This window comes from Phycodurus eques, chromosome 17 (genome assembly GCF_024500275.1).
Source record: "Phycodurus eques isolate BA_2022a chromosome 17, UOR_Pequ_1.1, whole genome shotgun sequence".
NCBI lineage: Eukaryota > Metazoa > Chordata > Actinopteri > Syngnathiformes > Syngnathidae > Phycodurus > Phycodurus eques.
Window position 1 is genome coordinate 20,846,155 of NC_084541.1, and position 17,347 is coordinate 20,863,501.

The window sequence follows — 17,347 nt, forward strand, 5'->3', positions numbered from 1 at the left end:
GTGCGGTACGAGCCGTCCGGGGCGCGTCCCCTGCTCTTGCCCGACGTCGGCCTGGTCGGCCTCCGCGTCCGCGTGACGTCCACAATCCATGCGGTGCGTGTAGACGAGGGAGAAAAGGTGAGGAACACAGTGCCCGAGCTGAAATGATGCCAGTATTACGTCTGGGGCCTTTCAAAAGTAGCCGAGTCGCATACCTTTGTGTTGACTCACTTTGAGTTACAGTCTCATCAGCTGCACTTACTTCCAGGGTAAGATGACCTCCTGTGGAGCCTTCTCACCAATTGAGCAACTTACTAGAGCTCAATCGCAAATTCTTGTGCATCCCACAGTGACCTAAAGAAATCAGACTTCAACATGTTCACTAGGCTTGCACCAAAGTCTACTGCTAATCGAGCACAACGCTATGCACAACGTTTCGCAGCAAAGAGCGCTCGAGTTCAAATCTCGACTTCACTGGAAGATGAGCGTCTCGTGAGGGAGGATTGTACTTGTTTCATGGTAGAACAAACGCCATCAAGCACTTTAGATATGTGACAACTTAGGGATTGTTATGGGCAAAGACACAGTATTTGCACAACCAGAGCCTGAAGGCAAGTATGCCACAACATTCTCCATATCTTGTGGTTTGACTTTTAAAGGCTAGTTTGCACGTATCCCCCAAACATTAAAGACTTTTTGTCAAAGAAATGAGCACATTAAAAAAAAAATAAAAAATCATAATAGTCTGCCCTCTCTGGCTCCATCCATCCATCCATTTTCCGTAGCGGTTCTCCTCACGCGGGTCGCGGGCGTGCTAGAGCCCGTCCCAGCTATCTTCGGAACTGTGCGGCAGCCGCTGGGAACATCTTGTTTCTCGAATTAGATTTTTTTTTTTTTTTTTTTTTACCCAGCCCACCTGAGGAAAAACAACCACTCAGAGACAGAAGGCATGACACGATAGCAAATGAGTGACATTGCAGATTGAAATTTGCAGACATTTGGTGTGAATGAGAGTGCAAATGCCCTGCGATTGGCTGGCGACCAGTTCAGGGGGGACCCCGCCTCGCGCCCAGAGTCGGCTGGGATAGGCCCCAGCACGCCCGCAACCCTAATGAGGAGAAGCACTATGTGGGGTGGCTGCTGCCTCCCCTGACCACCCCCTGGGTCCGCCCATCTTCTCTGCTGGTCTAAATCCTATCATCTATCACCCACATTTACAACTTAATTAAATTGTTGATATTAATACTTATTATATGTATAAAATAATACTATACGTATTTATTTATTTCCAACAGTCTTTTGTCTTCATTTCATAGCGTGTGTCCCAGCTTCACTGTATTATTATTATTTTTCGTCCAATCAGATGCTTCTATCTGTTGCCATGTCAACGTAATCAGCTGCTGGAGGACACCATAAAAGGTGCTGACTTTCTTAACCAATCACGTCCGATTCACCAATTTGACGTCACTCTCCACCTTCGCTGTGGCGCAGAGGCGGGCGAGCCTGCATTTTCCCGTCCTCTGATTGGTTGATCAGAACGAACTCCTCTCACGGCGCGTCCTGCCTGGAACTCATTGGGATTCGCTCAGGTGCCTTACGTAAGGACGAATATCGGACGTTTTTAAAAAATCATTTTCAAAGTTGACTTTTCAAGGAAAACTGGACATTGTGATGAAGGGCGGCCGATGGTTGTTTCAACCCGGAAATGAGTGTATTTCACAACTTGCTAGTTTTGACTGCTAGCTAGCTATGACTACCCAGTACAACTATAGAAGGAGCAAAGTCATAATAATAATATGCATATCTGGTGAGTGCGATGTATTTTATTTACTTTTTATGCTTTTGTCATGTTATTAAAACTGCGATATTTTAGTGTAGAAATTTGTACTTTTTGGGAGCTGATGTAAGATAAAGGTTTTTTTTTTTTTGTGTGTGGTAAAAGTTATACATCTTCAAATACGCTTCAGCGGCTTGCTTTCTCTGTAATACCGTAAATAGTTCTATTGCATATTTGTACATTATTTTGCGACACGATACTGGTGGTATTAAGATGTGGGTGGGCACTTACGGCCACCGAAGGCCCAGTTCCAAAATGCACCGCATGCCACTGATATATTTTTCAATTGAGTTTTCCAGGTTACAAGTGAATAGTCTTATTTTTATAAATCACATAAACCTGCCATTTGAACAGGGGTGTGTTAATTTTAAAAAGGGAACATTCCCCAAATTGCTTTAACAATTAAAAGAGGAGACTGCACAGTATAAACATAACATAACATAACAACTTTATTAATGGTGAGAAACACGTCATTAAGACTTACATTTTGTTTGAGCCCACAGACTCAAATAGTCTAGTTTGGTCTACAAAAAAAGCAATGCTTTCCAGTCAGTGTGAATTACAATACTGCAGATAAGTACGACACAAAAAGCTTGCTTTAATGTTTCTCTTGTTACACTGCAGACACCACGGTCCACTCACAGCACTTTCAGAAAAGTCACCAGTACAACGCGCTGTTTTTCAACCAAGTGATTTTGAATGTTAGCGGGCTTTAACCTGAGTCTTACACTGTAAATATGTACAGTCATATTAATGGGCACACCTCGAGTCCTGACATTCTGCGTACCAAGTCTGTGATTATGCTGGCATCAAGTGTCAAAGGTACACAATTAGTGTGGATGTGTTTTTGAGCCACTGACCACAAATAAATTACGTGAATTTAAAAAGACAAAAAACTTTGGTCTTTATCTTACCCATTGACATGCTATTCAACACAAAACTTCAAAATAGTCCAATTTCCATAGGGCGCCAACCAAAAACTACACACAAACTGGCCACCGATGGCAAAATGATTAATTGACACTACTTCAATATTATATTTGAGTGGTCAGCGGAATAACAAGTAGCACACATCTGCTTTGTCAACATTGTTTAGTCATTCTACCGCCTGCAAAACATTCCAATAAATTCCAGTTTGAAGAGAAAAATAGATCTGAAAATACATTAAACATCAATTACACAAATGATTAAAAACTGGCACGGTGTTATCATTTAGTAGTGTTTCGTAAAAGTGTCCTGTAAAGTTGATTAGTTTGGTGTGTAACAATCTGTTGAACCACTGTTTTTTTTGTTTTGTTTTTGTTTTACACCAAAATATTTATATAAAAAAAAATAATAATAATAATTACAAGGTAAATATTCACAATTTGAGGGAAAATATGCACAGGTTACAACAGTCAAGTGAACTGAAGTAATGTTTTACATTGACACATGAAATCCTATCCACAGAAACACACGCAAGTATGTACAGTGAGGGCGTGATGCTTGTCTTGCTGATGCGCGACGTCAAGTGCACATCGAGTCGCACGGGAACGACGACTGTACCCAATAAGAGAAAGTACATACCATTGGGCTACTCCCAGTGACACACAGTGTCACACACATTAGGCATTATTTTTTTCCCCTTTTTTTTTTTTGTTTTTGTTTTTTTTTAAATAAAACTAGTTTCATAATATACATTTGATATTTATTTTACATTCAAGGTAGAGATACAATTTGTATCAACAAGCAAAAGTCAATTCTAGACATTTGTGGCTTGGTTGTTTGCGGCACTTACTAAGAGGGAGGGCGTGTGGGAAAAGGGAATCAGGGCGAAGTTGAGGATGTCATTTTCAACGAGTCATTCAAAACGACTGGATTGCACTGTGACAAAATCAGCACGTTGGAATATTTCACTTCCTTTTCGCTCATGAGTGTAAGACATGCAGTTTGTGGACAGTTACAAATTGTTTGCCACTGATTAGGGAAGTTATCTTTCAGTGGGAACTTGTGCTGATATTTTACTGTTGGTTTATTCTGAAGGTGCGATGGCACAGTTAGAATTCATAAAATGACGAATCAGCTCATGTTAATATATACTGGTTTGATATCCATTTTGTGGAGAGAAAATTTCCTCAAATAGTGGCCTCCGCTGGACAAGAAAGTGTACCCCAATTAATTGTGGCGTGCATTTGAATAAATACATGCCAAACCTCAAATAGATGTCTCTTTCTTGGAAAAATAAATAAAACACACACACACACACAGTTTTTGTTGCGAAGGGCGGTTAGCCTCGCGAGGTTCGGCTGTTCTGATCGCCGCAAGTCGTAGACGCTTCATACCAGAGGCAGCGGGACAACGGGACTGGCGGCGAGGAACGAGCCAGTAGAGATGGCCGCGAACATGCGTGCGGAAAGATTTTAACACTTGAGATTGATAGCACGGTCCCTTGCAAAATATGCAAGTCTACCGTCAAATACGATATAAGCACAAGTGAAATAGTAACAGTGATTTTTTTCATTTTTTTAGCCTGGCCACAATGTCCTGTCTTCCCTACGCGAAGATGACACCAGCCGGATCATTGGAGAGAAAAAACATGCACAGGGATTCCACTAATTAAAAGAACTACATTCAGCATTACGGTGAGCTGTATTTTGACCTTTTTTTTTTTTCCCCCTTCGAAATGTACTGTGCTGCAAAAATATCAATGACGTCATCCATTAATCAACTTCCATTCGACTTTCATCACATTAGCGTCGACTACAACAAATCTAGTCACTCGCCCCTAGTGTCGTCAGTCACGTATTTTATAGTACCAGAAATGTATTACGTCAGTTGTTGAAAATGATCAAACGCATACGATGCATTAATGCAAATAAAAGGGCTCTCCTCAACACAGACACCTGGTACTCTCTGGAAAATGCGTCCCGGGCTACTAGATGAGGAAATATGCTAATTTAGTTGAAACCGCATCAGGTGCCACAGATCTGACCTCGCTGAATACAACACAATAATTCTGCTTCCATTTGAGTTGAGCTGTGTTGCGACTTGAGATCGGTTATGTCGTCTGAAGGTCATCAGTGCAACGAACTCAGCGTTTGTACAGTCTCTGAAACACTGATGATAGTTCTCTTTTGTTTTTTTTGTTTTTTAGATTTTCTTGTAATCAGTGACATTATAATTATAGCTCGAGGTGGGGAGGAGTGGTGGGTGTAGGCACGCAAACGTTGAGCCAAATGCCAGGAACAACCGTGACAGCAGCCTTGCAATCTAATTGTTTCATATGAAGAAACATTTAGGCAGTTTGTTTTCACCTTCTCATGAACAGACAGCTGGCCTCAAAGTGGCCTCGTCCTTTTTCATGAAAAAAAAAACAACAACAACAACAAAAAGTCAGCAAAGCCCCCCAAAAATAATTTGGGCTATACACATGAATTCTTTTCCTTTTTAGAGGTTTATACACACTCGTTTTGGCTAACATTGGAGATAAATCTATATCTTTAAAGAATTACCATTGAGAAAAATAATCAAGGTCACATAAATTCCCTATAAAAGGAGTAATAGCACTTGAAAATCTGCGTGAGACTTGGGCATCTTGTACTTGAGTTTGAGATGTCAGTTGCAGCTTTTGATGCGCCGTCAGGTGATCGATCACACAGATTCAATTCAAGCGGTATTTCCCTTCCAACGCATTCAGAGCCTCACCTTGCAGTCGGGCTGACTTTAGATGAGGAGAGTGGCACCTTGACGTTTTAAAGCCCCAATTCTCATTCAATTTGACGAGGATCCTCATTTAAAAAATAAGCCCCAAAGTTCAAACTATACTACACAACCGCTGTACGCGCGATATCGGTCTGACGAGGCCCACACTCGCGGCGTGACGATTGCGATTAGCTTTGGATGCTAACATCAGCGCATGTAAAGCCGCCCAAAAGACCCAATGTTCAACAACTCAAGGTGCATCATAATTTGGAAATACATTCAAATACTAAGTCTTACAATGCAGTTTTCACACTTCAACTGGATTTACATGAACAAGTTTTCACAAAATATATCGTTATTAGAAGAGAATAGCTTTTTGCCAAGTAACCGCTGCTTTTGGCCAGTGAAGTGAAAACGTGAAAGCATCCTGAGAGCAATTTGCTGCAAGGCACAGCCAAACTCTATTTGAGCCATCCACTCTCACAATAAAAGCCAAACATCGTACGAAACATGCTTTCTTGCATTCGCCTCATTTCTTTTGTTTTCCTCTACAATTATTCAACCTCTTCTTTTTATCAACCGTGCAGGCCCAATACTCATCGATTGGCTTTTTAATCGAGCCATCTGAATATAACAAAAAAGCTGTGTGCAAACTCTGACGGGAAACATTTTGTTCCCCTCTCCTCTACATTTAAACAGTCGGGCAATTGTCTGTTTCCAATCATCTATTTACTGTAAATGAACTGCGATCATCCAAATTGCAGTTTTAGCGTTAGGTCAATGTTCACTGTACATGCATTAGCAACTGCTTTGCAGCTTTTTAACAATGCATTTGCACTGACTGACGAAAGAGAAAATTGTCAGTGGGCTTGGAAATCCCTCAAGAATTGTCTTCAAGCCAAAGCCCAGCGGGAATCAAAGCCAGCCCACCGTGGCCCACCGTGGCCCACCGTCTTGCGTGTGTCCCAGCGTCACGTCAGTCCATTTAAGTGCATGTAAAAGTAGTCTTTGATACAAAATAAGCAACAAACAGCTCCACTGACAACCTGAAAGAGTTCAGGGGAGCCTGTTTTTTTTTTTTTTTTTTTTTTTAAAGATATACTGTATGTCGTCTGGGAATAAATAAATCATATATATATATAGTACAAGTGGTATTGTGATAACATTGTATTTGGGATGGCACACAGGTAGGTTTTCGAACACCCAAATTTGAGAGTACTCCTTAATTTATACGAGAAGAAATATAGCTAATTTAAAAAAAAACTTGGAGCGCTATGTCTAAAAGCCTAAAATACATAGGAAGCGCTACATATTGTATATATTATATCATACTATTTTCACAACAAATCTGACAAATATATACACGATGAAACTGTTGGAAATGAGAAATAATTCCAATTTATGTGAAGCAAAAGGTAATGTGACGTCAGAATAATGACCGTTTTTTTTGGCATTATTTAGCAGCTTATAAATGACTGAAATAATGGCTTTTGTGTGATTTCTATGTACATCGATATAGACGTGTGCACCTGTCTACAAGACGAATCTCTTTTTGGCTTGATTTGTGCACTGTCGAATTCTACCAAAATAGTAGCTTTGTGAGACTGAGAAAATAGGTAGATCTTCTCTTTCAATACTGAGATAGTGCTTTACGTTTGAAAGTAGGAGGCTTCAATGACAAAGACATTCATTGAAGAAGACTAAAGCGTGAGGTCATTCAGATATAAGGCCATTAAATATCATAGTCCATGCTTGGAGGTCCGTGTATACCTCCCTCTTACTCATCTTAGAAAGAAATGCACAAACGGAACAAAAGTCACCAGTTATTTACAGCTGAGGCAAAGCTCAAGAAAGTTATTGATAGTTGCACGGCACCACAAAGGTTTGTCATGCCTTTCACAGCACATCAACATGATCCAAACAGGAACGTCTTCTAAAGCTATTTGGTTAAAACCATTCATATCGCCCGTCAAAAGAATCCGAGTGGGATGCTGCCGGGCCACATTTCTGTTGTCGGTCAAAATTACTTGTGGAAATCAGATCGTTTACCAAGTGGCCTGACGCGTTGCAATAGCAGCTGGAAACATTCCTTATATTTGACATTTCCATATGCAATTTCAAATGACGAAAGGAAACTCGGCTCCTCGTCAGGTATGATAGATGCGTTGTGGAAACACATACAGTAAAGTTGTTTCCTTTTAGGAAGGCGCCACAAATGTGGAGCCTTTTATGTGAAACATCTTACAAGTGGACTTGAAAGGGCAGGCAAACTTCATCTATGCTGTTGCCTTAATGTCGTCATGTTGATGTGACCGGGGACATTTAAAAAAATAAAAATAAAACTCCTGAGGGCAAATGTTGCACATTTGGCAACATTTATCAAGCGCCTGTCTTTGCAATCCAAATCTCTCTAGTAGATAAATTTGCACCTTAATCACCGGAGGGGAAAAAAAGAAAGAAAAGGGGAGCCCTCAGTGACAAGATCTCAAATTTGTGACTATGACAGCTGCCAGTTGTTGGGGGTCTGTCAAATGAGGATGCTTCTCCATCACCGAATGGACCACATATGCAGGAAAAATGTTGCAAAGGTTCCGATACGTTTGATATTGGTGTTCTGGGATGACGTACCGTTCTCGGTGTTCGGCCGCAGGCGGGCTCTCCCACGGCGAGTTCCAAATCTGCTCCATTTTGTCGGGCATGCTGCGAACCATGACCCGCTCGCAGCACGGCATCAGGCTGCCGCTCAGCGGGTACGAGTGGTACCCGTAAGACTCGTTGCCGCACGGCAGAGGGTCCCAGCTGGCGTGCTGCTCGCGGCACAGCGGCGGTCGCCTCTGCCTCATCGGGTTGCTGTCGTACAGCCTGGAATCGGATACGCTGTCCATGCGGGTCATGCCTAGGGAGCGCGTCGGCTGCGAGGACAACGGCGGCAGGACGCTCTGGGCGACCGGGTAGTCTCCGGGGCAGCTGGACCTGGCCCCCGCCGCGACGTGCTGGACGTGCGGGGCCAGATGAGGCGCGGGCTGCTTACGCGGACCCTGCTTGGGCTCCTCCGGCCCGTAACTCTGCACCCGAGTGAGCGCCTCGTGCCGGAAGCCGTGGGAGAAGGTCTGCATTCTCCCTGTCGCGGGAGACGCCTGCTGCTGGCCCTTGACGCTCTCCTCGAGGCTCCCGTCCACGGAGCTCGGGTACGGGTCGCCGTAGGAGGAGAACGAGTCGCTGTTGGAGTGGCTCAGGCAGGACTCCGCGCAGCGGCTGCGACTTCTCTGGCACGCGACGTGCTCATGCTCCATGCTACAGAAACTGTCCACGTTGTGCATACTGCTCATGCTCATGTTTGAAAAATCACTGTGCAGCGAATAATAGCCGTGGTCGCTGACCGAGTCGTACTTTGGGAACTGCTCGCTATACGTGACAGAAGCGCCGTGACTATTGGTGACCAAAATGGGAGGGTACTGCACACTGCACATGTGCTCCAGCGAACTATGCGAGAACTGCAAGCAACCGGGCACCGGGCTGCTCGCGGATCGCGTGTTCAAGGCGCCGGCTGCGTGGCTCTTGGCCGGCTGCATGGTGGGCACGCTGAGAGCAGTCACAAGGGAAGGCACGGAATTCGTCTCAGACTTCCTCCCGACGGACAGACTTTCTGGAGACTCGCAGGCCACCGAGCGGATACTCGGGTCGGACTGGCGTTTGGGCGCCACGCGTTTGACTTCAGAGTTGCCGTCCCTGTTGGCAACAGCCGGACCGGTGCCGCATTTGGCTAAGGCCCCCTCGCTCATCGTCTTCACCGCGGACAGTTTGGCGAAGGCCCGCAGTTCATCGGCCACGGACCGCAGCGGTTGGTTGACGCGCTCCGGATGGTAGTATTTGCACTTGTGTCCGTAGGTGCACTTTTTGCCTTGTGAAAGAAAGAAAGAAAGAAGAAAGAAAGAAAGAAGTCAAGTCAACTTCATTACAACTCAAATGTGCCTGACTCACCGTAGGGGCAAGGTTGTTTTTTATGCTCTGGGACAACAGGACGCTTGCGAAGGAAATTTTCCAAGCTTGGACCATGTCTTCCCAGTGGATCATCAGGTGGCATAAATCTAAAGACGTGAAAACATTTCAATAATAAACGTGACCGCCACGATCTCAGTCGTGTCATTTTACACTCAATTGCCAATTTTAACACACACAGTGAAGGCTGTACGCTTTGGAAAAAAAAAAATGTATTCGAATAGCACCATTTGAAGCTGTAATCGATGGTGGTGTGTCATTGTACGAGTTCATATTGACTGTTTTCGATTTTCTCCGGGCACTCCGGTTTCCTCCCGCATCCCAAAAACACGCGTGAATTGGAGACTCTAAATTGCCCGTAGGTGTGAATGTGAGTGCGGACGGTTGTTTGTTTGTATGTGCCCCGCGATGGGCTGGCAACCAGTCCGGGGTGTGCCCCGCCTCCAGCCCGATGACAGCTGGGATAGGCTCCGGCGCGCCCGCGACCCGCGTGAGGAGAAGCGGCTCAGAAAATGGATGGATGGACGGATGGATTTAGAAGATTTAGTGTTGACAGAAAGTGTATCCATAGTTCCGAGTCCTTACTTGTCATTGGCGAATGAATACATGAGGAGACGTTCCTCGATGAACTTCTTCCACTCTGGTTTTTCGTTTTGCAAGTCTCTGTAGTTGTCATTTGACACAATAATTCCATCAGAATCATAAGCCAGCTTCACTATGAAGCGATCATCATAGCACACCACCCTTCTGCCTTGGACCCTCCGAGATGGGGTGAAAACCAGGATCTTCTCTTTTTCTAGCTTGCGTAATATTTCTTGATCTGTGAAGAAAACACGTTTTGAGCTGGCTATGGATACGTTGAAACATTGTTTGGGCCCCCATAAAAACGAGGGTCTGACCGATATGGATTTTTTTTTTTTTTGCGGCCCATGCTTATTCTGATATTTGGCATAATAACCGATTAATCAGTCGATGAATTTAAACATTTCTTTTTTGATCACTTAAAGCTGAGTTAGAGGCAGAAGGTTTGACGATTATACAATACTGTTTTTCTACGGCTTTGCAAAAATTTGCTGATTTTGTTGTTGTTTTTTTGTTTGAAGGTCATCTCATGTTGTGATGTGTCAAAAAAAAAAAATTTTTTTAAATTAAAAAAGGCTCATATTTGCCAATTTGCAAAGGGTTAACATCGGCCGATAAATCGGCCGGGCCCTAATTAGAAATACCAGAATATTCTCTACACAGTTGCTAAGACTGCTGACAACTGTCCCACATTAGATATTGGGCAACGTTGAGCGACTAATATGAACGTTTATTGCCTCATATCGTCGCACTGCTTATTAACGCCGGAAATTGCTTCGCTACCTGCAATGAGGGCATCAGGCCTTGACTGCTCCTTTCTCCATGCTGGGACAAACACAGTAACGTCTTTGTGGCCCTTTTCTCGGAACCATTCGACAGCAAGTTGGATACCACGGCAAGAGAAAACCTCTTTGTTTCCGTGGCTGAAAAAAAACAATACAATAAAATGATACATATAGATCTCTTTAAACCACATTGAAAACATATTAGAACACAACAAAAAAATGCAAGCATAAAATATACTATAATATTGTACATATTGTAGTGTCCTTGTTGGAGGCGTTATTTATCGTTTTACGTTTCAATGCCAATGTTCAATATTCTTTAGAACCAAGTCAATTGTTCTTACAAAGGATGTACTTGAATGATTATGTTCTAAGTGGCGTAAAAACCAACGACACTATCATTCAGTCGGGATAGTTTGGGGGAAAATACTGTACACTTTAACCTGTGAACTCATTCACCACTGTGGAAGTTTATTATTAGTCAACTGGAATTCAACCGTTTACTGCCACCGACGTATAGGCGATATACTTGCAAGTACGTTTTCTCGCCCGGCTTCTATGTGAAATTCAATGATTAACAGATCAATATATGATTCTGCGGGTCTCGAAAGACAGGGAAAATGCTCGAAAGCGGCTGGAAATGGGAGCGATTCTGCTTTGAACAGCTGGCAGTGAATGAGTTCAGGAAACGGTCATTAGATTCCAAAGTTTCAGTATACAGAGCGCTTACTGAATGTTAACTTGTTGGCACCTTACCTCATTGCCACATTTGATCCATCAATGACAATAGGCCGGAGGTTATCAAAAGGGTCCACGGATTCTTCCTCCACAGACACCTCAGGACTAACGGTCTCTTTAACACAGGGGCTAAGCGATAGCAACGTGGCTGCGGGGCTGCAAGGTTGACTTTCAGGCTCCACTTTGTTTCCCAGCCTCACGAGCTCGGCAAGAACGTCATTAATGAGAGCAGCGGCCCCCAGTTTATTGAGCACCATCTCCACCTGCTCTCCAGAGTAGCCCAGCTTCAAGGCAAAGTCCATTTTTGTCTGGTACGCCCTCTCACCGGCCGCTTTGATCGCCGGCCCCGCGCTCGTCTCATCCTCGCGGGAATCTCGCACCGTGCTACTCTGGGAAAAACTGGGCTGGTCGAGGCACGGGGAACGACACAGTTGGCGGTGGGGCTTGGTCACCGCCAGGGGCTCCCACTTATTGTAGCTGCCGTCGTTCACCCGAGCGATCTGGCGCCGCCGCTCCTCGGCGTCGCTTTCCGAGCCGCTGCCGTCCTCGGGCTCATCGGCGGCATGCCGGTCCCCGCACGGGTTAATGTTCTTCTCCCTGCACGGGTGCTTTTCCATTTTGAGCCTCCCCGATGCAAAACATACTGTCACGTTTGCCTCGACGCGTGGGATTTACGCCCCATGCTTCTTCCTCACCTCACCTGCAACCAGGGACTCTTATTCATTGATGGACTTTCAAAACCCACCGAAGGATTGCACTCTTCCCTATGTGGACTAGTTAAACCTGAAAGCGAGAAAACAAAATGGAATGTTGGTAAAGCAGGGGGACCTCCGAATGTTAACACGCAAAATCCGTGCATTTGCAAATATGCCTCAAAAGTTGGAGACAAACTTCTCCAGGTCGGAGTGGAACTGTCACCATGTGTGACGTCGGCGTATCGTGTGAGCCTTCAGCAGATCTCGCAAGACCTCTGCCTCTTGCTTTTTTTTTGTTTTATATCCTTAAAGAATGACAAGCCTTAGCAAAGGCTGCTAAAAGAATGTGAGAATAGAAGACAATACAGTGATCAAGCCCTACCACAAATTGCGCAGAAACTAGCGATAGACCGATGTGGGGTTTTTCCGGGCCGATACCGATTATTCGTAGCCGAGGAGAACGATAAACGATATTTGGAGCTCTTATTCATTTTCTGTGAAAGGAAAAATACTGGCATCAGAATTTTGAATAATACAAACTCCAACACTTCATTTCAATGCCTCTTTGCAACGTGAGGTTTTTTTTTTTAAATCGTAGACAATAGACCTCTTTTGTTTAAAAATTCTAACAAAAGGTGCAGGGAGCTTCCCAGGCTCAGCAGCATGTCTTTATAAAATGAAACGTCTGCATTACGTGTCGTCTGTCCCACACCGCCGACGTCTTTTTATTTATTTATTTTTTTTAAATAACTTCAGATATTTAGAGTACTGCGACAAGGCTAAAAAATAAAGTAGCTTTTGGATTCGGCTATACTGCGCACGCGGCGTAAATGTCTTTTTGCGGAGCCGACCAATCGGCGAATTATGACACTAAAGCCGATCGGCCGATCAGCATAAAATGCTAAATATCGGCCGCTAAGGATCAACCCGATAAAATCGGTGTAAAGTCTACTGGATATGTATATTCAGTTATTTCATAGTGGAAAAATGATTGAAAAAAATCGGAGGTCAAACATCACCCCAGAACGGATCGTCTCGGGCCTTTAAGGTTCTACTGAACTGTGAAAAGTAGGTTGGGTCGTTCAAATCTTTGCAACTTTAGCCTAATAATCAATCCTGTAATAAAACCTAGCCGACGCTTCTTTCATATGCATTCACGACAGCGTTGCGTGTCGATAAACATGTTTTCCCTTGTCGTTGGTATGCAGCGAGAATATTACCAGTGGAGCAAATGACGAAAATATGAATATTCAGAACGCGACAACACCGTTCTGCATCCGATCTATTTGAAAGGCATGTCGACGATTGCTTTCACTTTACAATCTCAGTTGTGTGTCGTGAACATGACATAAGGCAGTTTGGATTTAGACATATGCAGTACAACAACAAAATCAGCCGAGCACCGTCATGATCCGCCCGCCTGTCGAGACGGTAGGAAAAAGAGAAACGTGATACCGAGCACACAACATCTATCTGACTTTCCTCTTCCCGCAGTCTATTGCTTTTTAAATAATAGCCAAAGAGCAGGCACGGTCTGTTAATGTACTGCAGAACAGCCCTCGCCTTGAAGCGCAAAAGCAACAGCGAAGGCAGACACGCATGAGTGCATAGAACCTGAGACAGTGTGGGCTGATCGGCGCATCAGTGCGCCGCCAGCCCTCTCAAAAGCGTGAACATTGCTCGGCAACTAATCTGTTCTGGTCCATAAGTGCAAGTCTTACACTATAAAAGAGCTTTTGTCACGCGCGAAAATCTCAACCGTCTTCGTAACCAGCCAGTTTGGGTGGCGAGCAGACACAATACTGCCAGATTCCAGGCGCAGCCCGTGATGTGTGTGTTGCCTAGCAACACAGCCATGTCATCAGCTAACTCCTTTTTTCCAAGTCACGACTAAAGCAAGCGCAGCTCGTCATCTCTCGTCTTCAGGCAGCCAGTAAACGCACGACACAGCGACGCTCACTGCCACTCTTGAGGCAGCACGTTGCTTGATACAAATGGACTTCGCAGACCTTTGTCTCAAGCCACCATTTCAACAGAACACCATCGAAAATGGAATGACATGTTTCAGAACAGCGGCCATAAACCCCGTCCGGAACACGGCAGGGAAATTTGGGGCATAACTTTGCCTTTCCTCGGAGGTGGCATCAAAACAACACATTTCAGCGTTTCTGCTCAACTTAAATGCCATTTGTAAATACACGTCTACGAAGTGTAGCGCATTCTCACAAAAGCCGGGAAGTGGCCCATTTATTTGAATGACCCGAAGGTCATTCATTGAGGATTTGCTAGATGAACATGTGACAATAATATCACAAAGCCAAATAAGTAACCGGAATGCGACCAGTGCATATATTGCGTTGCTGCTCCACTTACGAACATATCTTCACGTATATATCGCTAACCTCCGTCGTACAATCCAATGGTTTCCCTTTCTGATCGGCAGGTTTCTGTTGGACGAGCCAGGAGAGCGTCCGCGAACGCGAACGCGAACGTAGTTATGTTTCGTAGCGACGACCGAAGAGGTCCTCGAGGCCACGCTGGGCATCGTGACCGACCCCGGCTGACCCCGGCCACGATACGGGAGAGCTATTTGGGAGCGCTGTCGGAATAAGCCGTGAGTATCGACGGAAGTGCCCTCAAAGTGTCCCGCGATGCATCTTGGAAAGTAGTCAACGACTGACGGTTACTAGGAAAGCACAGGGACAAACGTTAACAAAGTTCTCGGTCAAATACGCTCATCTTAAAACAACACGATGTCAGAATTTAAATCGTTTCCAAATATTTCTTACGGAAGCTCCATCAGCTGATGTTAATATCTGTCGTAGCGATGCGACTCTGCGCCCGAGTGGTGCTCAAATACAATGTTCTCCAATAATACAAAGAAGATCTCGATCCCTCCAGCATGTCGTGTGACGAGAGCGAATCATTCCGTGTGTTGTCAATTTGGGCGAGTTCTTGATCGCTGTGCTAGTTGGACATCATGAAATGCAGGGAGAAAAGTGGAAGACTCGTTCGACGTTTGGTCGCAATTCAACAGTGTGAAACTAAAAGGTGCGTGTCGAATATTTGGAAACACGACGCGGAAAACTGCAACCCCAGTAATGAGCGTAATCTTCAACGAATTATCTCTGGCAAACTTACCACGTTATCACGCGATCACAGTCGGCTCGCCTCAACTTCACAATTACGCTGAATAATGAAGAATTTGCGTTGTGTTGCTTTTTGTGGAGCGCGACATTCCAAGTTGTTGCTCATGGCGGAAAGAGTCGCGGTTTGGACTTGAAATGGGAACTTGGGCGACTTTGATAGCGCTCATTTACAAACGCGTTACGATGAAATGCACGTCAATGGCAACGTTGGGCTCATGTCGTCATGTCGGGCGGCTGGTAAGAAGACGGCACATGCATGTCGTCGCTCGTTCGATCGTGCCAGCGCTGTCGCGAACACGGGATGCCGGGATGCCGGGATGCGCATCCGAGTCCGTTTAGGCCCGGTTAGCACAGGCTAGCTAGCGCGGTGAGCCGAGCGAGCGACCTTAATGGCCACGAAGGAAAAACGTCGTTTGCGCGGAAAGCGGGCAGATTGGTGAAGGACACCTCGAAACATGGCAACTTCGACACGGCCTCACGAACCTCTTTAGCTCTTAGCTGGCGTGCGCGTGCTAAGCCTTTCCGCGTAACTTGAGCTCAAGTTCCGTGAAAAGGGCGAAGTTGCGGAGATACAGCGGGGCTGGGGCTCGGGCTCGGGCTCGTCCCGGTCCCGGCGGAAGAGCGCACGCGCCGCAGTCGCCGTCTCACCGCGTTGCGGTCATCCACGCGAGCGGGCGAGGATGTTCGGCCGCCATCGGCGTCGCAGTTTTCGCTCAGTGAAGACAGCTCGGCGCACGCCTTCCTCACGAAACATCCCCGACGCGCACTGGGCGCCGGCGCAAATCACTTGACTGCTCTGCGATTGGGACGCACGCGGAGTCTTTGCTTTGCTTTGCTTTGCTGCCACTGTCACATCCTTGTCGTGCAGTGTTTCCCAAGCTTGATGGAGCCGTGGCAAATCTCACGGCACGCCGCCAAACAAAATTCACTTTGCCATTCGCAAACAGGAACACTCATGCCGGGGCGCCATTTTAGTGCTGAAGTCAGTTGAGGAGCTTCTTTGAGACAAAAGTAGTCTTTTGCCATCAAGAGGCAATTCGAATACAGTACAAACCATTGAGAGGGCCATTCGTTAATCCCGGAGTTTTGCTATTCGCGGCGAATTTGCGAACATCGATGCGTCCAAATTGAAAGTTAATTACTAATTGCCCATGTGAACGGTTTAGGCCAGGGGTCTGCAACCTGCGGCTCCACCGCCACACGTGGCTCTCTGTAACTGTGGAAAATAAATGACTATTGCATTTCAATTCTTCCGTTTTAGTAATGTCATTTCAAATTTCTCGTAACATTCAAATCCCTTTAATGCCACTCGCTCCATGAACTATGTTAAAAACAAATCGTCGTGAGGGAAAACGGTAACGTCTACAAACAAAAATCCCAAGCAGGGAATTTTGCAAATATACTTTACATCAAGTGCAAATGGTCCTTTTTACTCCAAGTTGACAGCTGACTGCACGCTCCACACGAAATGAATTACTTCGACATACTTCTTGGACACCGATATCTGTACTATTTGGGCCAGCACGTGACATTTGAGGGTGTTTCCAAAAGAGCTCAACATTTTCAGCGACGAGCTGGGTATGCGTTTGTTTCACAGGAGACAATGTGAACATGTAAACGTCAAACGGGTTGGGGTTCACCAGGATTACCGAAATGATGACGATCTCGTCACAAAGCCGATATGCTCAAAGGAAGCCGTGGTATAATAAACGGGTTCATCCTACCTTCCGCCATCTAGTGGACAGGCTTTTTATTGTTCTGACTGTCACTATATGACACCAGCAAAGATAAAGTAAATGAACAAAGGATAAGTTTGTCAAAAATAATTTTCGGACCATCTAAGTGAAATCCCGTGGCGCACCCAATGATCTCTCGCTGATTAATCTAATGCTCAGAATCCAA

At 45.1% G+C, this 17,347-nt stretch overlaps 1 protein-coding gene across 5 annotated transcripts; it reads right to left on the minus strand.

Moving 5' to 3' along the window:
* Positions 1–825: 825 nt before the first annotated feature.
* zc3h12b (zinc finger CCCH-type containing 12B) lies at positions 826–16,895 on the minus strand. Of its 5 annotated transcripts, none has more exons than XM_061702088.1 (6): positions 11,620–16,895; positions 10,862–11,001; positions 10,082–10,316; positions 9,479–9,585; positions 8,126–9,398; positions 826–895 (listed from the first exon to the last, which is right to left on the minus strand). In XM_061702088.1, the coding sequence occupies exons 1-6, from the start codon at positions 12,216–12,218 to the stop codon at positions 883–885; spliced, it is 2,367 nt and encodes a 788-aa protein (XP_061558072.1). In that variant the 5' UTR covers positions 12,219–16,895; the 3' UTR covers positions 826–882. The 5 variants fall into 5 exon arrangements, with proteins under 5 accessions (XP_061558072.1, XP_061558071.1, XP_061558070.1 ...); XM_061702087.1 differs by lacking the exon at positions 826–895 and having other exon boundaries at positions 5,169–9,398; positions 11,620–12,384; positions 16,094–16,895; XM_061702086.1 differs by lacking the exon at positions 826–895 and having other exon boundaries at positions 5,169–9,398; positions 11,620–12,384; positions 15,929–16,895.
* Positions 16,896–17,347: the final 452 nt, after the last annotated feature.